This window comes from Elephantulus edwardii, unplaced genomic scaffold (genome assembly GCF_000299155.1).
Source record: "Elephantulus edwardii isolate Elephantulus edwardi_28Jun2011 unplaced genomic scaffold, EleEdw1.0 scaffold00416, whole genome shotgun sequence".
NCBI classification, from domain to species: Eukaryota; Metazoa; Chordata; class Mammalia; order Macroscelidea; family Macroscelididae; genus Elephantulus; species Elephantulus edwardii.
The window spans coordinates 701,612-726,684 of NW_006400166.1; the positions used below are offsets into that span (position 1 = coordinate 701,612).

General features: G+C 40.0%; 1 protein-coding gene across 1 annotated transcript; it reads left to right on the plus strand.

The window, feature by feature from the left end:
• Positions 1-2,483: 2,483 nt before the first annotated feature.
• SNX5 (sorting nexin 5) lies at positions 2,484-21,340 on the plus strand. The gene is made up of 13 exons (XM_006902462.1): positions 2,484-2,595; positions 12,434-12,538; positions 13,283-13,393; positions 14,265-14,386; positions 15,857-15,980; positions 16,634-16,729; positions 17,502-17,607; positions 17,700-17,775; positions 18,708-18,747; positions 18,828-18,914; positions 19,822-19,981; positions 20,645-20,730; positions 21,290-21,340. The coding sequence occupies exons 1-13, from the start codon at positions 2,545-2,547 to the stop codon at positions 21,338-21,340; spliced, it is 1,215 nt and encodes a 404-aa protein (XP_006902524.1). The 5' UTR covers positions 2,484-2,544.
• Positions 21,341-25,073: the final 3,733 nt, after the last annotated feature.

The window sequence follows — 25,073 nt, forward strand, 5'->3', positions numbered from 1 at the left end:
GATTGGCACAGGACAGAGCGGAGTTTAGGGCTGTTGTACATAGGGTCGCTATGAGTCGCAGGCGACTCGACGGCACATAACAACAACAACAAGAACAAACTAAATTGAAAAAAAAAAAGAGCCATTAATATTTTGTTATGCAGATTACACAACTTTGCTTCCCAAATATTGAAGATCTGAAGCACTTACTGAAGACCAAACACTATATAACCTTCAGTATAGATTACATCTGAAAATCAACAAAAATCCTCATTTCTCATCAATGGCAACATCATAATAGATGGAGAAAAGTCTGTAGCTGTCAATGATTCCATTTTACTTGGAGCCACGATCAACACTCACTGTGGTAGCAGTGTTGCATGAGAAAAATCTGCTGTAAAAACCTTTCCAAAGAGCTGAGCAAATGATGTCAATTTAAAGACAAGGGTGTACCTGATTCAAGCCATGGCATTTTCAATTGCTTCATATGCCATTTGAAGCATACATAATAAGAGGAACCACATCAATGCTTTTGAATTGTGACAGTGGTAGAGTATTGACTAACTACCCAAAGAAGAAATCTATCACGGAGAGAGTAAAAGCAACGTGCTCCTTAGAGGCATGGATGGTGAAACTTTGTCTCACACACCTTGGGCATGTCCTTGGAAAGAGATATGCTGGGAAGGTAGAGTCAGCGGAGAGGTAGACCCTCAACAAGATGAACTGACAGAGTAACAGCCACTATGGGCTTGAGGATGTCGCAGATCGTGAATGGCAAGACAGAACAAAGGGGCCATTCATTTGTTCAGATCCAACTCTGAATAGCTGAGCTGTAGTCAATTCAATAGCACCTAACATCAGGCTATGGTCTTCATAATTGCTTGCTATGCATTAGAGAGCTGGACAAAGACTAAGGATGACAGAAGAACTGATACCTTCGAGTTGTGGTGCTGGAGAAGAATCTTGAACATACCATGGACTGCTAGGAAAACAAACAGGTCTCTCTTGGAGAGGGTGAAACGAAGTCTCTCCTTGGAGGCTAGGATTTGAAGCTCTATCTCACTTAATTTGGGCACGTGGCCAGAAGGGGCCGGTCCTCGGGGGACATCGAGCTTGGAAGAGTGGAGGGACAGCACAGGAGAGGAAGACCCGGGATGAGATGGATTGATATGGGCGCTGGTGTGTTGGAATTAACAAGACGGGCTCAGGACATGGCAGGCTTCAGAGCTGCTGTACATAAGGGCTGCTATGGGTCACAGGGGACTCAACGGCACATAACAAACATCAATCTTTACAGAATGGCACCCTGGGGGTGTCGGGCATAAGGGGCAGTCTCCCTCCTTAATAAGAAGACTATCTGGAATTCCTGATGGAGGCTAGCCATGAGTCGGACTCCTAGCCAAGCGGTTTGTCTTTACCGAAGCTGGCTGCCACATCCAATACTCTGGTGAGCAGCCCAGTACTAGGGGCACAGGGACCAAGAAGCCGAAAACCACCCTGCTGCCGCGGAGTCGGTTCGACTCTCCACCGTGTCTGTGCATCTTTATGCACGATGTCCCATCCCCACAGAATTCTCAGCAGTGCAACGCACTGTGGACTGCACTGTCGGGACTTTTTACCCTTAACAAATTTGCTTGAGGCAAGAAGTCCTCGTCCTCAATCCCAAATGTGTACGATCGTTCTCTACCTAACGGGACGACCCTATGTATTCTCACCGGATTTTCCTTATCCCTCTAAGGTGTGTGTGTGTGGGGGGCACTATTAGAACTCCATCTTTAACAACGGGGGACACGCAGGGCCCACCTCCTGCCTTGCCAGAGACGGACCCTGATTTACCCGCAGTCTGTGCAGGGAGAAGGGAAGAAGGAACGTGAGAGGAGAAGAACAGGGTTCCCGCCCGACCACACGTGGCAGGGTCCGTACCTCCGGAGTCACGACAGTGTCGTCACACAGGCGCGCCTTCTTCGGTTGCCCGCTCTCTCATTGGTCCGGCGCTTGCTCTAGGGGCGCGCTGCCTGAGGCGCCCAGCATGCCCTGCGGCGCTCACGTACCGCTAAAGGCCGCAGCACACACTGGACTCTCGCGGACTGTGCGGAGCCCCTCAGGAAGAAGCGCGCGCGCCTCCAATCGCGCCTCTTTGTTCTCGCGAGACCCTCGTACGTCACAGCTCGTCGCCATCTTGGGCTCGGGCAGATTGATAAGTGGCCCCCGCAGGCGCGCTAGGCCTTTTTCGCGACGCGCTTTGCTGGGGGATAGTTCTTGTCCCCGCGTGTCCGGTTGCTGCCCAGCAGTCGGCGGTTTCTGCGCAGTGCGGAGCGAGGGTAGGCTCAGCGTTACTTATATGCCCGACTTCAAGATGGACGCCAGCGGGGACGGGGGAGGCCTCTGTGGGCTAGCACGTGGCGTCCTGCTGGCTGCTCCCGGGGCTGCTGGGATGGTGGCGGAGTGCGGATTCCTCCAGCCATCCCTCTGGCTGGAAGGCTGGTGGAGGCGGAGCCGCGGCCGCGGCCCATCATCTTCTTTCCCCGCACAGCCAGGCGGCCCCCGCTCGAGACCTGCGTCGCCATGGCCGCGGTTCCCGAGTTGATGCAGCAGGATGAGGAGGACCACAGCAAGGTGAGGTGCTCCCCGCGCTCGGCTGCGGCCGCCGCCGCCCCCCGAAGTCCTGCGTGATTTCCCTCCCACTGCTCGCAGTTTCTGGCTCCTGGCGCCGTTGACCGTGAGGGGCGACCGAGGGGCTGCTCGTGTCTCCGGCGGCAAAGACTGGAAATGCTCCCTCGCATGTCCAGTGTGCTGGAGGGACGCTTGGGGACGTGCTTATGTGGTTGAAATCGCCACTTGGTTTGTTAACATTTAACAAGCCCCAGTTGGGTTTTGCGCCCAAGCTGACACTAATCTCTCTGGCTTGATAGACCTGAATTCGGCGCAGTGACAGAGCGCAGTAATTTTTCATCAGTTACCAAAGACCAGCAACGTGCTTTAAAAGTATTTCTGTCTAAATTGCCCTCCACCAAACCCTTTGCGGTGGAGTGGGCACTGACTGCGACCCTGTGATAGCAGATCGGAGCCCTGCCCTGGCTGGCGGCGTCCTCGGCCTCCGCCTGCTGAGCCCACGGCAGCGACCCCGGGAGACAGGAGCGCCCCGAGGCTTCCCAGCGCCGAGAATCGTCCCCGAAGCGGCAGTCCCCTGAGGACTCTTCGAGTTCTCACATGCCACGTGCATTTAAATCGTGGGCGCAGATTGCCATGAAACAAATGCTAAATAATGTAAGGTGTTTCCCCCCCCCACACACACAATTTTAAACAGCAAACATTTCGGAATAGTAGTACTTTGATTGGAGTATTTTATTTCTCTGAAGGTTGAAAAAATTCTTGAATAAGTAAAGCCAAAAATTGAGCGCCTGGTACTAACATCTTTCCAGAACATTCTAAAAGTGCCTCCCTGATCTGTTTCGATGTTGTATACGAAGGAATGGAAGCCCTCGAGGTGCCTTCTTAGTTACAGATAATCCTCCTGGTTTGTAAAGCACAAACACATTCAGATACCAGCAGGTTTTCTAAGGATTTTGCTTCCTGGTAAAGATTATTAGGGATTCTAGTCTTTTCTTTTTTTTTTTTTTTTTACACAGAAGGAAGCAATAGAATTAAAATACTCATTCTTACATAATGTATCGTGTACAGTCGTGTGCATTACGTTTTAAAATATTTAAGTCTGATTTTTACCGTCTTCTCAGTTGGAACTCAAGCATGAGGTAATGCTAGGAAAATTCTTTGTACTTAATTAGGTTGTATTTTTTACTTTAAAAGTAAGTTATACTTGTTTTAGCTTTAGTTTTGCACTCAGTGGCTCCTTGGTTGGAGAGTTAACTTGATTGCAGTGAGTTGTGAATGTTTGTGGGCTTTGAATTGGAGTAAGTATTGGGCTGTGACTTAGAGCCCGCCATTTTATAGCATTTAGATGGTTCTGCCATTTGTCTCGTAAAATACAGTTTCAGGAAAGAATTATATGGTTGGTTTGCTTCCAACTTCCTCTACTAATGGGGACGATTGTAAATTTATGTCACAACAAATTAGCTTTTTTCCCCCCTACACTGCATTTTTTTTCCTACACTAACTAGACTAGTAACCCTTGCCCCCAACACTGAATGTTCTCTAGTGCCTGGGGCTTTTGACAGAGTAGGAAAAAAGTTACACAAAACCTTGTTCCGGTAGAAATCACCCTTCCTAAGTCACCTTCAGCTTTTTAGATTCCTACTCAGAGATTCTGTATGTATACTGAGCTTAGTCTCAGAATGTGGCTCTGGTCTCAGAAAGCAGTCTGTTGAGGTGTTGGAACCCTGACACTCATGAGGCTGCCTCCTGTCATGAATTCACTAAAGTGAAGCACAAAGAAAAGGGAGGAAGGGAAAGGATGCAGAAGTTAGAACTGTGCTTTAATAAGTTGGTTACACAGACCTTTCACTTTTTGGAATCCAATTTGTAACGTTTATAGCTGTTTGAAGTTTACAGGTAATATATTGGGGTGGAGAACTGTTCTCGTGTAGGAACCTTTTACAAAATTTACCTATTTTTTAGAATTTTTTTTTCTTTTCCCTGAACTTAATGGGTTTATAGTTTTGGGTGGGCTGTTTTTAAAAAGGAAGTGACTTTAAAGCTGCCCATGCCTTCCTTCTGAGTCAGTAGTTTGCAGTTTCTTAAGTTCCTGTTTTGTGAATACTGCTTAAGCCTTTTTTTTTTTTTTTCTGGTGGGGGGCCAAGACCAAGAACATCATTTTAGGTTAAGCCTTGGGTATTTTCATCCTGAATTCTGATTCACGATACTTTGTGTTGTAGGCTTTTTTAATAGCACCTTTACCTTCCGCTGATTTGGAATAGTCTTTCAGGTCATAGTAATGAGATTTATTGCTGGGGTGAGGGGGAAATATCTAGAGATTATGGGTGGGAATCAGGTAGCAGTGGCCCTGGCTGATTCCCTAAAATGGTGTAATACATAATATAGTAAGACCAGGTTGTGTGACAGGATAATCAGATAACATGAAATCGGAAACTTAAGTTGTCCTTGTTTGTTGTTATGCACCATCGAGTCCCTTGTGACTCATAGTGACCCTATGTACAACAGGCCTAAACTCTGCTCTGTCCTGTGCCAATTGCACTGTCTCTGACACTCCCATCCTGATTATCCCAGTCACTGAATCAATCCACCTCATAGAGGGCCTTCCCCTCCTGCGCCGTCCCTCCACCCTCCCGAGCATGATGGCCCTCTCCAAGGACCGGTCTCTCCTCACAACATGTCCTCAGCATCCTTGCCTCCAAGGAGCCACCCGGTTTGACCCTTTGCAGGACAAATCTGTTTGTTTTCCTAGCAGTCCATGGTATTCTCAATACTCTTCTCCAGCACCACAGCTCAAAGGCATCAATTCTCCTTCTGTCCTCCTTGGTCATCGTCCAACTCTCTGATGCATAACAAGTGATTGCGAAGACCATGGCCTGTATCAGACGCACCTTAGTCTCCAGAGAGACACCATTGCTCTTCAGTACTTTGGAGAGGTCCCTAACAGCAGACTTTCCCATGGCAATGCGCCTTTTAATTTCCTGGCTACTGGTGCCAAGAGTGTTGACTGTGGAGCCAAGCAGACTAAAGCTGTGTACAGTCTCAATCTCTTCACTATTCATCCTGATGCTGCCAATTGGTCCAGTGGTGAGAATCTTTGTCTTCTTGACATTGAGCCTCAGTCCATATTGTAGGCTGCAGTCCTTGACCCTCTGCAGCAGGCGCTTCAGGTTCTCTTCAGTTTCAGCAAGCAGGGTTGTGTCATCCGCATAACGCAGATTGTTGATAAATCGTCCACCAATCTTGACCCCACATTTCTCCTCATAGAGCCCAGCCTCCCGGATAATCTGTTCTGCATATAGGTTGAAAGGGCATGGAGATAGGATACATCCCTGGCGTACGCCCTTCCCAATTTTGAACCATGCAGTGTTCCCTTGCTCAGTTCTGACGACTGCCTCCTGGTCCAAGTATAGGTTTCGCATTAGCATGATCAAGTGTTCTGGGATTCCCATTCTTCTCAGTGTCAGCCACAGTTTGTTTTGATCCACACAGTCAAATGCCTTTGCATAGTCAATGAAACTAAGATCCATTTAACATCAACTACAATATCCCTAGTACCACGACCCCTTCTAAACCCAGCCTGGACTTCTGGTAGTTCTCTGCTGATGTGCTGTTGCAGTTGTTTTTGGATAATCTTCAGTAAAATCTTGCTTGCATGAGAAATCAGTGAGATTGTTCTATAGCTTCCACACTCTGTTGGGTCACCTTTCTTTGGGGTGGGAACATATATAGATCTCTTCCAGTCAGTAGGCCAAGTGGTTCTCCAGATTTCTTGGCACAACTTGGTGAGCACATCCAGGGCAGCATCTGTTAGCTGAAATATGTCAATTAGTATACCATCTATTCTGGAGCCTTAATTTTTGCCATTTCCTTCAAAGCAGCCTGAACTTCTTTCATCACCATAGGCTCTTGCTCATATGTTGTTTCATCAAATTCTTCTGTGTCTGCCAATTCCTTTCGATACAGTGACTCAGTATATTCTTTCCACCTTTTAATACTTCCTGGATCATTTAACATTCTGCCGAAAGCATCCTTGATTATAGCAACCCGAGGTTTGAATTTGTTCCTCAGTTCCTTGAGCTTAAGAAATGCTGGGCGAGTTTGGCCCTTTTGATTTTCTGTTGGATAATTTTGGTAGAATTAACGATATTGAGGAACCTTATCAGAATGTGGTGGAAAATGGGTTTTCTTCAACTTCTTGATATCCAGTTAGTGTCCAGACATGCAGTACTGAAAGCACTGTGGGCCAAGAATGGAAAATTCCCTGAGGAGAATTTGTGTTTGGAGATATCATAGTTTATTCTTTTGAGTTTGTAACGATCCTTGTTAATTGGGAAATGAAAATGCCTGAATGAAGTTTGTGCTCAGTATTCTTTTGTTTTTATGCTGGGTTAAGGAGACATCTGGTCTCAAGGTACTCTGTGAACAGCTCTCATTACTGTCTGAACCAGGTCTAGCTGGATTTTAGGAGGCTGTAAAATGAAGGTGGAGATTGCCCTGGTAGGTTCGTTATTATTCTACCCGGTAGGTATAGGCTGGTTTACCTCACCTTGGAGCCAGGTGAGTACAAATGCAGATGTTTCCAACTTGTTCTTTTGACCTGATCTTTCAAGAAGTGCAGTGCAAAACAGTGTTGCTGGAGAGAAGACACTTGGGTTGATGATAACATGAAGTACTTACATTAGAATGAGTGATATGGAAATTTGTAGAAGCACCTTAGAAAGAATAGAGTTAGATAAAAGGGCTTAGTAGTGGAAGTGAGTGAGGTTGGTGTGGGGTTTTGAGATTTTTCCTTTTCATTTGTTGCAGTGTCATGTTGATTAACAGGTTACTAGAATTTGAGGAAGACAGTTATCTAAGGAACTAATATAACTTTGTCTCCCAGCTACCTTGTTGGGGCTTGTATGTGGGTTTGTGGCCTTGTGAAATGATGATTCTGTTTATCCATTCGCTGAGTGTGCTACACTGTCTTTCTTCCAGGCTTGATTCCTGTTCTAGGAACTTGGGCTTGGTAGCCTCCAGCACCTTGCAGTCTTGCTGTGTTCTACTGCAGACAGCTTGTGTGTTGATAGACTACTTGGAAGAATAGTTTGTGTCACCAGGATGAATGGTGGAAATCTGATCACCTGCGGCCCTTTATCTAGCTTTTTAAAATTATAAGTAAATAATAGTGGCATTTGTTAGTACATAAATCAGAAGTTCTCAGTTCTGTCCCCTTTGAGAACTAAGGTACAGTAAAGGATAATAACTTTGAGAGTTAGGGGAAGGAAATTTTTAAATCACTTTGGCATGGTCTTGCTGTGGATCAGCCTGTTGTAGGGGAAGGAGTGGTGGGCTTTGAGATTATTGGTCTCGTGGCTTTCAGGGTCTGCTTATCTTAAATCAGATCTGTGGTGGCCAGTGGCAGAAACAGCATACAGTAATGATCTTACGCCTTTATTTGTGTTATTTGTTATGAGACCAAGTTCTCTTAGCATAACGCTCTCTAGTTTCACCAAAATTATGTAGTATTTTTTTGAAATTTTCACTCCTTAGTGTTGCATTGTATTCCATTGTGTGAATATACCACAATTTCTCAATCCATTCTATTAGGGTTGGACATTTGGGCTGTTTCTATGTTCTTGAAATAGTGAATAACGTTGCTGTGAACAGTGGTGTACAAATCTGTTCTTGTCTCAGTTCTTGTTTTCCCTAGGAGTGGAGTCATAGCATAGGGAGTTTCTATGTTCAGCTGTTTGAGGAAATGCCAAACTGCCTTCTAGAGTAGTTGTACTGTTCATTTTACAATCCCACTAGCAGTGTCTCAATCCTCTTCCAGCATTTATTGTTTGCTGCCCTGCTAAACTTTCCCACTGCTGCTGTGGTGAGATGATATATACATTGTGTTTTATATAGCTTTCACTTACATTATATTTTGCTCATTTATATTGAGGAGGCTTCAATAACTACTAAAAGCAAGAACTACTTCCGTGAAAGCATATAAGCCAGCTACTTCATGCCTTAATTGGTATACCAATTGACATATTTCGGCTAATAGATGCTGCCCTGGACTTGCTCACCAAGTTGTGCCAAGAAATCGGGAGAACAACCACTTGGCCAAGTGACTGGAAAAGATCTATATTTGTTCCCATTCCAAAGAAGGGTGACCCAACAGAGTGTGGAAACTATAGACAAATATCATTGATTTCACATGCAAGCAAGATTTTACCGAAGATTATCCAAAAACGACTGGGACAGCACATCAACAGAGAACTACCAGAAGTCCAGGCTGGGTTTAGAAGGGGCATTAGGCAATGGCTGCAACCTCAGAAGCCATTTCTTCTTCCTGCATTCTAGACCTGTTGGTCTTCTCAGTCTGCTATAGCTTCTATATTGGCCAAGTTAACAAGCCAGGGGTCCTCATGACTCCCTGCTTCTCACCCAGCAAACCTTTACTGCTCAACCACAGACCTGTGCATTCTAGGTGGGGACCCCCTGTAGTTTTTAAAGGGAGCTCTGGTTTGGTATAGGGAGTTAAGCTGCTAATGCAACAGCTCTGTGGGAAGAAAGATGGGCAGTCTACTTCCATGCCATTAATTTGTAGCCTCTCAAAAACCCATTGGCGGGTGAGCTTTGAGGTTGCAACATTTGACTGAGATTGTATACCAAACTGAGTAGTGATTGTTGTTGGTTGCCTTGAGTTGAGCAGGACTCATAACAACCCTATTAACAAAAGGCCTGAAGCCTTTCTGGAAGCAGGAGTGGCATCCACTTCCTAAACATGCCTCCGGAAAATATGAAACTGAGTGGAGGATCACTTAAAGCAAGACCCTCAACAAGATGAGTCAACCCACTGGTCATAACAGTGGGCTTTAGCATATCAGAATGACACAGCATAGGGCAAGATTCACATCCATTGTTAATAGGATCACTGTGAAGCACCTAACAACAATTAGACCATTCCAACAGGTTAGTTACTGAGATGTTTTCTTCCAGCTGTACATCTTTTTATTTTGGCAGTGTGATATGATTCCAGTCTAAACTGGAAATTACAGTCAACTAGCTGACTACAGCTCTGGTGACCTAAGAAGGTATCCTGCAAACCCAAGAGCATGCAGTTCCAGTCCACTGCCTGCTCCCATGTGATTAAGTGCTTCTGAAGGCTATGAATTGATTCTGACTTGATGCCATACAACAGCTAGGCTAATTGAACACCCTTTAACTTCCAAATTGGTATTCTACCCAGCAATTGAGATTAATGGAGTTAAAAAATACATAGCAAAACCAGTCAACATGTACAGTGTCTAGTGCTTTAGATTCTGAATTTTTAAGGATGGAGTTTTATAGGTGGGATATATGATACCCATGGTGGTTAGAACTGCAGGATTTCCTGGAAACCATGGTGAGAAACACTTCCATTCAGGAGTTGTCTCCTTTCAGGAAAGTGCTTTATCTTGTCCAGAGATATGTAGGCCTCTTAAAATAGAAAAAAAACCTCCTTTATAAAATGCTTCTTGTTTCTTTTTCAGATTATTACTTGGGGATTTGTTACAGAGGCATATAGGGAGATGAAGTATTACAAGTTTGGGCATAAGTTACTGAACAGGGAATGATTTGTAAAACTGTTCTCTAGTGATTTAAGAAGTGCTTGAGGCTTTTCAACATCTGGCACAAGTCAGACTTAGTACTAGTGCTAAGTGGTGCTCTGAATATAATATTAGAGAATGAAAGTAGGTGAGGGAGAGGTGCAGAGGTATGCAGTTCAAATCCACTAGCTACTGCAAGGGTTAAAGATAAACAGCCCTCTCTCATGTGATTTACTGCTGTTGCTAACTTAATGGAGGGTCAGGTCTGAGTCAGTTCTGATGGGCACTTAACAGTAACCCACTCCATATGCCTTGAGCTTTGTGAGTTAGCGAGCATTGTGGCAAGGGATTCTGGGTTGTTGGTTTTGTTAACTAAGCATAAGGAGGAATGCTGAGTTGTTTTTTTACTCAAACTTGTTGTTTTCAAGAGTCAAGTGCTGACTTAGAAACTAAACCTTTCACAATTTTTTTGCATTTATCATTTCTCTGAAAATGATGCTGAGCTGTGGGAGGTACATCCTTGTTGCCATTACTTGGCATCTTACCCACATTAATTATAACTTGATATACCTCACTGTGCCAAGTACTAACATGAGTTGGGGTGGTCAGTATTTTAAAGTTCCTTTGAATGCTGTTTGTCCCATTAGTAAACTATCAGGTGGAAGGAAACATTAGAAGTATGCCAGAGCTAAAAGTCGTGATAAAATGAACTGTCCTTGACCTTAAGCTTTTATCATTGTTTGCAGAGATTTCAGAAGTGGAAATGTGAAGATTACACAAAACCATCGAATATTTCATAGGTGTCATCAAGAGTATATTTGGAAGGAAAAGTACTTAGAGTGAGATCTTAAAAGGCCATTGTTAAATTTACTGTGGTTTTACTAAAAACTCACATTAAAATTGCATTTTTTAGAATTAATTGAGATTTACATTCTTAGACTTCGGGTGGCAAGAAGTTTGACTTAAGGGCACTGGTTTAAGGAAAGGGGTTTTTCTCAGTTCTAGGGGATGATATGTTTCTTATCAGCTATAGTTCGTGTTCCCTTGGTTCCTTAGCAGTCCTCATGCGACATTTAAATCTGTGCGCACTTAGTCTCAGTGTGTCATTATTTTGATAATTTGACCATGACAAAACCCTTTCTGGACAGGATCGAATCTCTTGATGGATTGAGATTCCCAACACATTGTAAGGGAAGGCACAGTTTGAGCCCTAACAGTTCATTAGCCATTAATTTATAGTCTGAGATGCATAGTTGCTTTGGTCAGATAATCATGTTTATTAGTTGGATTATCCATTAATTTCTCCAGGAATTTATAGGGTTTATAATTTGTTGTATGTGAAATACAGCAGCAAAACATTTGTTCTTAGAGGTCTTCTTTTCTTATCTCTTATTTTGTTGGCACACATACAGCAAAACATAAACTCAGTAATTTCTACATAAGTGGTTTAGTAACACTGATTACATCCTTTTAGTTGAGACAGCAAATATTTTTTGTTTAAGGTTTTAAAGATCAGTTCATGTCAGAGTTTCTAAGTTGATCCAATTTTTTTGGCTCTGGAAAGTCTAGATTTTAAGAATTTGACTTCCAAGAATGATGTCATTCAAAGAAAAATTTGAAACCAGTAAAAATGGAGCTGAGTTTATTTTCCTTTAAATTAAATTTCCAGCAAAATAAATGATTTTTCACTGTCATGGCAGAGTTCACACTTCCCCCTCATATGACCAGTAGAAGAATTCTACTGACTAAGCATGTGTTTACGATTTTTTATTTATTTTTTTTTAATTTCTCCAGGATCCCTGAATAGTTCCTTGAACTTCATTTTCCTTAGCTCGTCATACAGTCTTACCACATGACTTTCTGTATTGTTCTTCCAACTTTTCTTACTTACCTGGACCTTGTTAATATTTCTTGAGTAATTTAAACTTTTGCATTTGCTAAAGAATGACGGGATGTCATTCCTTTCTAGTTTTACACCCTCAAAGCTCTTCTAGCTTTTTATAAATGCATTTCTCATGAAATGCATTTGACATTGACTTCTTGACATCTACATGTTGAAATCTTATATGGTTGCTTTGTTCATAGTACTATGAATGGACCCCCCCCAAGCATCTGAAGACATTTTTCCCACAGCTTACATCTAGAAACCTCTCTCAAAACAGTGACTTTATTTTAAAGGTTTTTACAAACTGCTTTTTAATTTATGACTTTCTCTTGGAAGGACACCTTTTTAGGGCTAAGTAGACTTTTAATCGGACATTTAAAAAATGTGTTTCAGCTAAGATCTGTGTCTGTGGACCTGAATGTTGATCCTTCACTTCAGATTGACATACCTGATGCACTCAGTGAGAGAGATAAGGTCAAGTTTACAGTACACACAAAGGTAAGTAGCAGAGCAACATCATCAGTTTAAACAACCTTGTTATTCGTGTTGCGTGTAAGATATCCTTGAGGGAAACAAATGATTGTTCTTTGCTTCTGTGTAGCTCTACTGCTATTAAAGTGGGGGAAATGGGCACTCTCAATTTGCTTGTAGAAAGTATTTCTGTATGGCCCTTGTTTTACCATTTTCCCTGCAGTGGTGAAGCTCCGTAGTTTGGTAGGACTGCTGCTCTGCCCAAAGTAGTGTTGCAGTAGGAGTCACCTGTACAGTTTCATGCTTTCTCCGTTGTGCACTTGTCTTTGCTTTTCCTATGTCTGTGATCCATAGATTTCCATTCCCAGCTTTTCACTTAACCAAACCTTGTAGGAAAAAAATAATTTTTTATTTAAAATTTTAATGAGAAATAAAGAATTAATGTCAATAGGAATTTGGTCTGCATTTCGTTTTGTTTAGCCTTTGAAATGAATTAGAGTTATGATTTAATTTCTGCAAGTTTTCTTTAATTTGTGAGTTTCATTAGATGAAAGCCTTAGAGAAGGTGATTTTTGAAAAGTACAGAAAAGTTTATTAAAATAATTATAAGCACATTTCTTAGAAAATAAGTAAAATTGTAAATGAGTTCTGTAGTCTTGGAGAATGTTGTGTTGCTTGGTCTTTATTGGGTCTTAGCATAATGCTGTAATTTGTGTTATTTTCCCATTGTGCAATTCAGGAAAACAAAAATGGTGGTTTTCTTCTTTACAGACCACTCTATCTACATTTCAAAACCCAGAGTTTTCTGTTACCAGGCAACATGAAGACTTTGTGTGGCTACATGACACTCTTATTGAAACAACAGATTATGCTGGACTTATTGTAAGTGTATTTTGGAAATTTTTATTTCTTCTGGCCATTTTATTTACGGGATTTTTACCACCTTTTCCACAGTGTATTAACTTGGCAAGTTTTAATATGGAACGAATAGTATAGCAGCCATGAAATGATAGATAAAAGGATAATTATTGATAGGTTCTTTCCTCTTGTGTCTTTTATTTCTTTTTAGTTTAGCAAAGCAAGTGAAAAGGGTTTATTAAGACAGTAGAACAGAGGCATAGTTACTGAAAAGTGGACCATGCAAAAGAGTTCAAGTGAAAAGGAAAGAAGAGGGAAGGACCCTTGAAAGAGTGGTGAAACAAGACCTTAAAGCATGCTGTCAGTAGGAAGGGAGAGTTAAGAGCCTCTTTTGCCTTCAGTGTTATTCCCATCACCAAAAATAAAGTGTCTATGTTACACAGATTGAATTTATCCCTGTTGGTCCTTGAGATTTAATTCTTGGTTACTGGAAAACTAAAGAACTGAATGAAATTGGTACATAAACTTGTGTTTAAATGTTTCGTTCAGTTAAAAAGAGAATCTTTTGACCATTCTCTAACTTAAACATTTTCCCATTGAAATCTAGAGAATTTATAATCTTTTTGTTTTGAATATGTGTAATCTTGATAATTCATTGAATTTTAATTTAAACTAACTTTAAAGCTAATGTAAGGATCATCGCTACTTTGTCTTGCCAGTTGGCCATAATGACTGAACTGAAGGAAGTACTTGTGTTCAAAAATGAGTGCCCATATACCGTTTTTGTCAGTTATTAGAAAATCAGGACACTGGATTATCTTTCATCCAGATACATCAAACTAGAATGTCACTATTGAAGCAGAAATGCTTATGGTCACACCTGCCTCTCCTGTAGATCCCACCTGCTCCTACAAAACCTGACTTTGATGGTCCTCGAGAGAAGATGCAGAAATTGGGAGAGGGTGAAGGATCAATGACCAAAGAAGAATTCGCCAAAATGAAACAAGAACTAGAAGCGTAAGTAGATTTTCTTAATGAGCTGTGTCTTATAAACTAAAAAGTAAAGAATAAAGTATAGTTAATTAGTCGTTTAATAGCATTTTCTGAAAATCTACATTTTGTAGGATGTGGTTTTGGGGCTTAAACCACTAACAACACCCTCTCCTCTAACTCCCAAATTGGAAAAGGTATTTCTTTTCTTTGGTGTATACCAAACATGTTAGAGACTATCTGGCATAGTGAAAATAACCTTCTGAGTATAAAATTTTCAAATGAAAGAAATGTATTTAATGCTCTCATTCCCCCCTGCAAAAAGTATAGGAAAAACAAACCTAAATCAAGTTTGTTGCCAGTGAGCAATTTTTAATAACAATGTTGATGCTAGGAAAACAGATTCATCCTGCAAAGGGTCAAACCGAGCCGGCTCCTTGGAGGCAAGGATTCTGAGGCTCTAACATATTTTGGACATAGGAGGGACATAATCGGAATGGGTGTATCAGAGACGGTGTGATTGGCACAGGACAGAGCAGAGTTTAGGGCTATTGTACATAGGGTCACTGTAAGTCGCAAGCGACTCTACAACTCAACAGCACATAACAATGTTGATGCTTCCTAGTTTGCAGCAGGATTAAGTCTCAAGTCTTCAGGAAGAGATTTTTAATCTGGCTTTTTCTTTATTCCAAGCAGAAAATTATGTATTCCTAAGTCTGTCATTTGGAGATTTATGTATTAAAAGAATTGAAAATTTCTACCGGATTTTTCAGGTTTTTTTTTCTTCTCTGAAGCAAATAGTCTTAACCCACCCATTAAAACCTACCTAAATAACTGAAGAGTGAGAAGGAAAAAGCTGTACTTCTCTTTATAAAATTTTTTGCTCTAAATTTTTAAATAGTTGAAATTTTGAAACCTTGAGACTTCCTTACCTTGGCTCAAAAGCATACCCTTCTTAACATGTAGGTATTAGATAGTGTACAGATGCTGTCAGCAACTGTGCTCAGTGCTTTCTTTCCCCACCCTCTGCCTCATTTATTAGGGAAGTGCACCCATGATGCCAGGTACTGAGTCACCCAGTACTTGAATGCCTTCGTGACCCAGCTCTGGGGATGGAGTGCCCTCTATAAACAGGCTAGAGTTCTAAAGTAATCTGAGAGGAAGCAATTTTATAATTAAATTGCCGACTCAAGCTAATTATACCCATACTGGCTACAGAATTAATGGGTCTTCATTGTTTTAAAGAAAACTGCCTTGATGATTATGTTGCTTGGAACATACCCAAACTTGGTACCTTACATACACATTCAGTCACCTTCCCTCTCCATCTGTTCTTCATGCACTTTCCAAGTGGCAACTGCTGCTTTGCCTAACTAGTTAAACCCAAAGGTTATTTTGTCCTGTTCAGTATTTGACTTGATAAGATAAACAAGATAGTAGTGTGAGCGAGGAGTGGTATTTGCTGGCTGCCAACTGGATGTTATCTGTCTTTCTTAGTGAATATCTTGCTGTCTTTAAGAAGACTGTATCCTCCCATGAAGTCTTTCTTCAGCGACTTTCTTCTCACCCTGTTCTCAGTAAAGATCGAAACTTTCATGTTTTCCTGGAATATGATCAGGATGTAAGGCATTTTTTGTTCTGTATTTATGGTTTTTGTTAACATCGCTAAAGCTATATTTCAAAAACATGCAAAATTCTTTGTAAGTTCTGAGTTTCTTGACACAATGAAAATCTTACTGTAATTTTTATAAAACAATTTTTTGAGACTACATTTTGGTTACTTTTCAGATTATTAAGTAGAACATAAAGTGGATTCGTCGTTCCCTCCACTTTATTGAATGAAACGTGTTTTTTTGTTGTTGTTTGGGTTTTTTTTTTTTTTAATGTGGTGGATTCATATCCTTAGAGAATTTTTGGCTTAGGTTTTTCTTATCTTCTAACACAATGGAATTGTCAGAGTTATGAACCAAAGATTTAAAAGCCACTCACGATTTAGTGACTTTGATCGTTCAGCATATCTTTTTTGTTGTTGTGTGCCATCAAGTCAGATCCGCCTGGCACAGGAGGAGACTGCTCCTCCTCCAGTGAAACATCTGGTAGATTCAAATCACATACCTTTGGGATTACAGTGCAGTTTCTTGCCGCTAGGCCACCAGAGCGCTCTCAACACATCTTTTCTCATTTTATAAGTACTAAAAAGTATTTTGGAACATGTACTGATGTTCTTTAATGCGCACCTGGGAAAGTAATACATGCTGTGCATTCTTTTTTCAGCTAAGTGTTAGGCGGAAAAATACCAAGGAAGTGTTTGGTGGTTTTTTCAAGAATGTGGTGAAAAGTGCTGATGAAGTCCTTTTTTCTGGAGTTAAGGTGAGTGGGTTTTGGCATTTTTACAATATTATTTTAGTTCATGCTAATAGCCATAGGGGTGATTATTATATTATGGATAAATTTAGTTAAGTACCTGCTTAATTTAATTAACAGTAGTTTCTTTTTATAATGTATTGGGAAATTTTAAATACCGTGTGACTCTTAACATCAGATTGATACATTGGTCTTTTTAATATTACAGATAATGGTTTCTGTATTCACTTCTTTTTAAGTGAGTTATTGTTTATAGTGACTATTATTTGGATTTGCCACTTGAGATGTGAGTAAGGAATCCCACAATATATGTACTGAGTAGGAGGAATGCTCTTAAGAATATGGTTTTATTTGGCATTTAAATAGGTGGCTTGTGTTGGGAGCATTTTGACTTCCTAAGTCAATACTTGACTGCTTCCATCATTTGCTCCCCAACTAGCCAAAAACCACTTACTCTCACTAATGCGTGTATTCAAGATAAGATGATACTTTTGCACCAGGATGAACTGTTGAAGTGGTAGTAGTAGAGATGTATCCTGAAAGGAAGACCACAGCACTACTAGACATGACTAAATTATTCCCAGATGATGTGCTATCTGAAGAATGTGAGAGTTTTTCTACATGTGTGCTGGCCTAGGGTGTGAAATGGCATTTTGTCAATTGCCCTTTAATAATCTGAAGAGAAACTTTATTCATGAGCTTGTTTGCCATGAATTTTTTTAAACAAAATACACATTTAAATTCTTAGAACTTAAATGTATTTATTATTCTCTCTTAGGAGGTGGATAATTTTTTTGAGCAGGAGAAGAATTTTCTCATTAACTACTATAATAAGATCAAAGATTCATGCGCAAAAGCTGACAGAATGACCAGATCTCATAAAAGTAAATATCATTCACCTACCAGCTTTAAGAACTTGTCACTTGGCTAGTGTGCCTTACTGTTTATGTTAAAAGGGCTATCTTTGTTTCTGCAGATGTTGCAGATGACTATATTCATACTTCAGCCTCCCTACATAGCCTGGCTTTAGAAGAGCCCACAGTCATCAAAAAGTAAGTTTTTGTTGGAAGAACATTACCTCAAGTCCCTGAATTACAGACCCCCCCCCCCACTCACTGGTATAATTGAAAGAATAATGCATAATATAGGAGTTCTAATCAGGAACTCTAGTGTAATAGTAACATGTCAGGCTGTGAAGGAGACAGATGACAGTCTTCTATGCTTCCTCAGAAATTCATGGGAGATTGTCATAAATTAGAACTGGCTAAGTGGCAGCAGGTAAGGAGGTACAGTGGTGAACTGCTCGACTACTCTCTGAAAGGTTCAGACGTACTAGGAATTATAAGGAATACACCTCCATGATGTACTTCCATAAAAATGATAGCATAGAAGCTCTCCACTCATGAAAGTTGTTTAGGGTTGGAATCAAGGAATGGCACGTTGTAAGTATTAACCATGTGCTTTCTATTTTGCTCTAGAGCACAGAGTTATCTTTTTTTGACAGTGTGGCATGTGCACATTAGACAAACAGTATTGTGGGCATGGTCCGTCCATCCCCCCCCCCATAATATATTGAATAATGTTGAAAAATTGTAAGTGAAATTTGCCGTTTTAACCATGATGAACATGAGGGAGAGAAAAAAATCATGTCTAATCTGACTCTTATAATTTTTATTTCTTGTTTGCCCTGAGCGTGTGAGAGGCATAGTGGTACTTCATTGGAATTTTGACACAGTTACTACAGATCAGGCATTTGATAAAGTCCTTCAGTTTCTGCATGCAGAATGGCTTGAATGACCACAACGGGGGGGCTTGTCTCCCATGTGTGTTAACACTCATTGCCTGAATTTTCCAACTTTTTCTCTACTGCTGTGAAAATACTGCCTAAAATGGCAAGTTAGAATTTACTGAACTATTAATGCTTGGAGAATTCTTAAGATTATATTTAAGAGCTTAAATTGAAAATCATGTCTATTATTTTCAGGTACCTTTTGAAGGTTGCTGAGCTGTTTGAGAAACTTAGAGTAAGGAAATTTTTTCATTTTTATTTTTATATTTTTACATACTTTGCAATAAAAAGAAATTGTTAAATTTTTTTTTCTAGAAAATAGAAAACCGAGTCTCATCAGATGAAGATTTAAAGCTGACTGAACTTCTCCGATACTACATGCTCAACATAGAGGCTGCAAAGGTAAGCTCAAGATTATGAATCATCAGAATAACAAAGGACCATTTTTGCTAAGACCTCAAAGGTCCAGTAGTGTACTTTTGATTCAAATGGAAAGTTAACATCTATTTTGAAAGACAAACACTTTTCAGAATAGATTACATGTTCTTTTTAATTATTTTGTATTAAAGTACAGGACATGAAGAGAAAGCATGGTCAGAAGACTTTATGAGGCAAAAATTGTATATGTCCATTTTTACTGAATTGTAGATGTATCTACCTTTTTATGAGTCAAAGCATTTTTTAAAATCACCTAACAAGTGATAAAACATTGATAAGAGCCTTTGGAATTGAAATGTTTATAATTGGTTTTCCCTGATGTTTTGTCTTTTTCTGGAAATTAAACATTTCAGGCATAGTTGATGTATCTTCACCCAACTGTAATTTTCTCTTTTTTTTTTTTTGCTATTGGTTGGGGGGGTTTTTTTGGTGGTGGTGTTGAATTTTCTCATTTTTAAAAAGATATTTTTCAGGGGGCTCTGGTGGCCTAGTGGCAAGATGCTGCACTGCAGTCCCAGAGGTACATGGTTCAAATCCACCAGATGCTCTGCTGGAGAAGGAGGGGGCAATCTCCTCCTGTACCAGTCAGATCTGATTTGACGGTACGCGTAAAAATAATACAATAAAAAAAATTAAAAGAAAAAGTTATTTTTCATTGTGTTGTGCTTTTTTAAGAAAAAAACAACAACAAACCTCGATAATTCATAAGTCTAAACTACCTCTTTTAGCAACTGGATGGATATCTGCTCTTTGTTAATAGTTCTTAAAGAGGTCTTTATTTCAGATCTGTTTTGTTGATGATTAGTTTTCTGAAATTGCCTTCAGATAATTAAATAAAGGAAGTGTCACACCTTTTTTGTTTTCTACCCAGGATCTCTTATATAGACGTACCAAAGCCCTCATAGACTATGAGAACTCAAACAAAGCTTTGGATAAGGCCCGGTTAAAAAGCAAAGATGTCAGGTTGGCAGAGGCACATCAGCAGGAATGCTGCCAGAAATTTGAACAGCTTTCTGAATCTGCAAAAGAAGGTAAAAAAGCAGGGACACTTTATTTTTCACCTTAAAGTTCTCTAAAGATTACAGGGAGGGAAGGTTGCAAATATATAGAAATACTACTAATACATAGAGTCTTCACTAATAGTTCAGATATTAGATTTACCCAGTGTAGACTTTAGTAACAGACTAGAAATGTACCTGTAGAGTTTTTAGGTTATAATCTTTACAGGAATAAATTTCTAGGTCTTTTCACTTAGAGGAGCTCTTTGGTAAGTTAAAACCACCCAACTTTTAGTTAATGAATGAGCTGCTTAACACACAACAAACCCACACACACCTTTCCAGTGAGCTAAGGATCCTGAGTTCCAGTAGAAGCAACAGAAAATGAGAACCTAGGTGTAAGATAGCATACCCTGTAGATAGATCATGTCTGTAGTATATAGACAGTAGAAAAGATAAGCAATTCTTTAAAATCATGAAATTGGACATTTTTCTGTCCAGTTGTGGTTTTGTTTTGTTTTTTTGTTTTGTTTTTTTTTTAACTTACCCAATAGTATCCTTTATTGTTATGTTTTTGTTTTGGGGTGGTTTATTTTAAACATTTGACAGCTTGGGGGAGACTTGATACATGTTTGGCTAAAGGGGGAAATGGTTTCACTTTCTTGGTAATCTTGAATGCTTTATCTCTTCGTATAGAATTGATCAGTTTCAAACGGAAACGAGTGGCTGCATTTCGGAAGAATCTAATAGAAATGTCTGAACTAGAAATAAAGCATGCCAAGGTAAGTGCCCTTAAATTAAACCAACTTTTGAAAGGTCCCAATTAATTCCTTAAGCCTATCAGTGCTGCAGAGAGACCTCAGGAGTGAGGACCTGGGAACAGATCCTTGAGCTCTGACATTGGTTGAGAAAGAAAATGAGTAATATTGTTGTGTATTTTTTATTACAATGTTTTTCATAAATATTGTGGAATTGCCTTTTATCTTTTGGCTCTCCTATGTGATCATGGGTTCTGCATGCTTGATGGAGTTTTCAGTGGGTGATTGGATTTCCGGATCTTTTCTCTGGAGTACTTCTGGATGGACTTTTTAACAGCTGAGAGCATTATTGGTTTGTTACATCTAGGGACACTGACTACATCGTAAATGTGTTTATTATCCACTTGAGATTTACAGTTAGCAGATCTAGTAAAACTGCATTTGGGAGCAAATGGAGGTGAGGGAGACAGAAGGATTGGAGAGAAATCCACTAGTCCTAAAATGTCGTGTGGGTTTGAATTGAACTCTTAGACATATGTGGTATATTTAAAGATTTATTGGTCTCTTTCTGCTTTTCTTTCAGAACAATGTTTCTCTCTTACAAAGCTGTATTGACCTGTTCAAGAACAACTGATCACCTTTATTCTGACTGAATGAAGTAAAGGAAACAAGGAATGTGAAAGCCAGCAGCATTACTTGCACATCAATCATTAGCCATGGAAGATTTATTTAGTTTAAAATGACCTGAATAAAAATATTTTGATTTCTTAAAAATCTTAACATTTAACCATGTTGGTTTAAAACTATTTTTATTGCCTTTTACTTGGATATAACTAATCTTTTTCATCATGCATTTAATACCTCAAAATGGACTGTCTAGATATTGGGGTCTCCTGTAATTTGTAGTTTTTAAAAAAGGTATCAGAAACGTGTGCCTTCTAGAAACCAGTATAAGAAATTGCCTGGCACATGGTTTTTTGGTTGGTGTCCCGTGTCTCTAACACACACACCCACCCCCCCATTGAAGTGTCCATGTCCCCACAAATAACATTTTAAGGTAGGACCAGTTCCAGCAAATTACTCCGCTAACATTCCAATCCTTAACCAGGCATTTTTTCCTCTTCTCTATTTGATAGCCTGGTTCTTTAGTCATCTCAAAGCATTTACACTGTTAACAAAAGCTAGGCAACTCATTTATCTTTGTATACACTTTACCTGCAGCTCACTTTTTGTAGTTGAGATAAATTAGGTATGGGGTATTTGTGACCTTCTGGTTGGTTTTTGTTTTCTTAAGTATGTAATAAAATAATAAATCATGCTACCTTGTTGAGTGTCCTTTTGTCAAAAGATCAAGGTCATCTTGTGCCTGTACCAGTGTGGGATGTTTTGAGGTCAGTGTTTCATGAGTTTCTCTTTTCATAATAACATTATTCCAGTTTATTTTCATATAATCATTTGTTCTGCACATAGTAATTTAAAAAATACTGTGAGAAAATGAGAACTCAGGCACAAATGGAGACTGGTACACCATTGTTCATAGCAGCGTCATTCACCATCACAGGAACATGGAAACAGCCCAGATACTCAGACACAACCAAATGGATTGAGAAATTGTATATTCACACAGTGGAATATGGCGCAGCCTACAGAAGCATTGATTTTGTACATCACTAACGTGGGAGGGACTAGAGAGCATAAGACCATTATTGTAGAAAAGGTATAGCTTTATTTAATAAATTTATAGTATACAATCACCTTACTTGTTTAATGCCGTCGAGTTGTAGACGACTCATAGTGACCCTATGAATGAACAGCCTGAGCACTGTTCATACATAGTTTCCGGAGGCAAGTCATTTTGGAAGCGGATGCCACTCCTGCTTCCAGACCTTACTTGTAGGCATTGATAAATTCACTCTTACACACTTAACTGCTGAGTTGGTACAAGTGGTGCCTACCTAGTGTCTGCCAAGTTTCCACTGAATTTTCTTAACCCTTGCAACTTAAAACTAACATGTAAAACCGGAAGGAAATGGCCAACTTGTTCATCCTGTTACTTAAACCTAGCTGGAACTATGGATTTGTAATTGAGGCAGCATCTTGACAGTCCCATGGACTTTTGTAGGCTGTAATTTTTGAGAGCTGATCATTAGGTATTTTCACTGCTTGCTCACCACTTTGTTATATTGTTTATTTGACCCTCCCTTGGTTACCAAGACTCAATTCTGCGACAAGGAAACCGCTTGTCTCCATCTGCTAGTGGATTCAAACTGATGGCGATAGGTTAGTGTCTAACCTGGCAGTTGACAGTCATGATCCTGAATGTTACCCTGTCCAGCAGCAACCTCACTGTCAACCCTAAGATTGAGGGCCATTTTGTCTTTTTCCAAGGATTAGCACCTCCTGCACAGCTCGGTGGCTTAGTGGTAAGGAATTGCACTGCCAGTGCAGACTTGGAATCCACCAGCAGCTGACCGGGAGAAAGATCTCTACCCTTGCTGACTGTGGGTCAGTTAAGCTTTTACACAAAAATAGGCAATTCTGATAATAAGCCCAAAGTATGCAATAAAGTGGAAATCTTTTTCTTTGCACACTTGTTGCACTTATACCAAGACTTACAAGTTAATTTTGGCAGCTTGTAGATATTCATTACCATTTCCATGGCTTGAGTCAGGAACATCTTGTTAAACCAACATCTTTTTAGCACTTTAAAGAGGTTCCTGACAGCAGATTGTTATTTCTTGACTGCTGCCAATATGGTTATTTTTTTGTGGATCCAGACCAAATTCAATCCTGAACACATTTCTCCCTGGCGTATTTTCGCTCCAATGCTGAACAGTGTTACTGATGGTGAGATGTAATTCTTACTGAAGGTTGTAGATCTTCAAGTTCTTCAAATCTTTATGCAAGTAAGGTTTCTCATCTTAAAGCAAGTTATTGATGACTTCCTCTAATCCTGATTTGTTTTGCATGCAACTTGAACAGAAAGGATATAACCCTAATGCATACCTTCCCTGATTTTAAACTAATTTCCCCTTGTTTTCTTAACAACATTTGGATTGGTCCAAATGATTTTCATGAGCTCAACTAAGTGGGAATTCCTGTTCTTTTTTTTTTTTTTATTTAATGAAAATTTACAGAGACTTTGGATTTCCATTCATTCATTGTTGCACTTTCCCCCCTGCCCCCTCTCACCCTCCCCAGCCCCACCTAGTACACTCTTCTCTTTGAAAAGTAAAAGTTCCCCCATTGTTTTGCAGTCCCTCCCTCCAGGTCCACTCCGCTATGCAGGCTTTGTTCTAGACTCCTGTCATAACTAATACCCGTTTTCTCCCTCATTTGTTTCAGTGCAGTATACATTATTTAACCCATCTTTCTCGGTCTACCCCCCCCCCCAACCAAGATATCAGCCCTGTTTGGGTTTTTTTTGTTTTTGTTTTTTGCGGGTTTTTTTTATTGTTGTTTTTGTCAGCCCTGTTTTACAACAGTGGCACTATACAGTATTTGTCCCTTTGTGACTGAGATATTTCACTCAGCATAATGTCCTCCAGGTCACCCATTTTGAATAATAATGCATGAGTTCCTTGTTTTTCAGTGCAGTATAGTATTCCATTGTGTGAGTATCCCAGATCTTCTCTATCCATTCGTTTGTTGGTGGGCACTTAGGTTGTTTTCAACTCCTTGCTATTGTGAATAAAGCCACGACAAACATAGGTGTGCATATATATATCTGCTTGGGTGGTATTTATGGTCTTTTTGGAGTATATTCCCAGTAGTGGAATTGCTGTGTCAAATGGTTTGTCTATTTGTAACTTTTTGAGAGAACGCCACACTGCCCTCCACAGTGGTTGCACCATTTTACACTTCCACCAACAGTGAATAAGGGTTCCAGTTTCTCCACAACCTTGCCAGCATTTGTTGGTTGCTGTTCTGTTAAATTTTGCTATCCTGACTGGGATGAGATGATATCTCATAGTTGTTTTGATTTGCATCTCTTTTAGAGGTAGGAATTTTGAACATTTCTTCATGTACTTGTTGGCCATCCGAATGTTTTCTTTGGTGAAGAGTCTGTTCATATCCCTTGCCTGTTTTTCAATTGGCTTGTTTACCTATCTTGTGGTGCTCCAGTATTTTAGAAATTTTAGATATAAATCTGCTCTTTCCTCAGTTGCTGCTAATGTCACGACAGAACCAACTGTAAAAAGGTGTAACAATGGATTATAGAAAACTATACTTAAACAAATATGAAAACCTCAAAGAAATGGACAGATACTTAGAAACTCACAACCTATCTTAATTGACACAGATGGAAATTGAACACCTGAACAGACTCATTACAAAAGAAGAAATTGAAAAGGTAATAAAACAAT

Bases quoted from the DNA above. Each gene is read 5' to 3' on its own strand.
- SNX5 (XM_006902462.1), top strand. From the start codon at position 2,545: ATGGCCGCGGTTCCCGAGTTGATGCAGCAGGATGAGGAGGACCACAGC. The intron at 13,394-14,264 runs GTAAGTGTATTT...CCTCTCCTGTAG, and splicing joins CAGATTATGCTGGACTTATT to ATCCCACCTGCTCCTACAAA. The intron at 17,608-17,699 runs GTAAATATCATT...TTGTTTCTGCAG, and splicing joins AATGACCAGATCTCATAAAA to ATGTTGCAGATGACTATATT.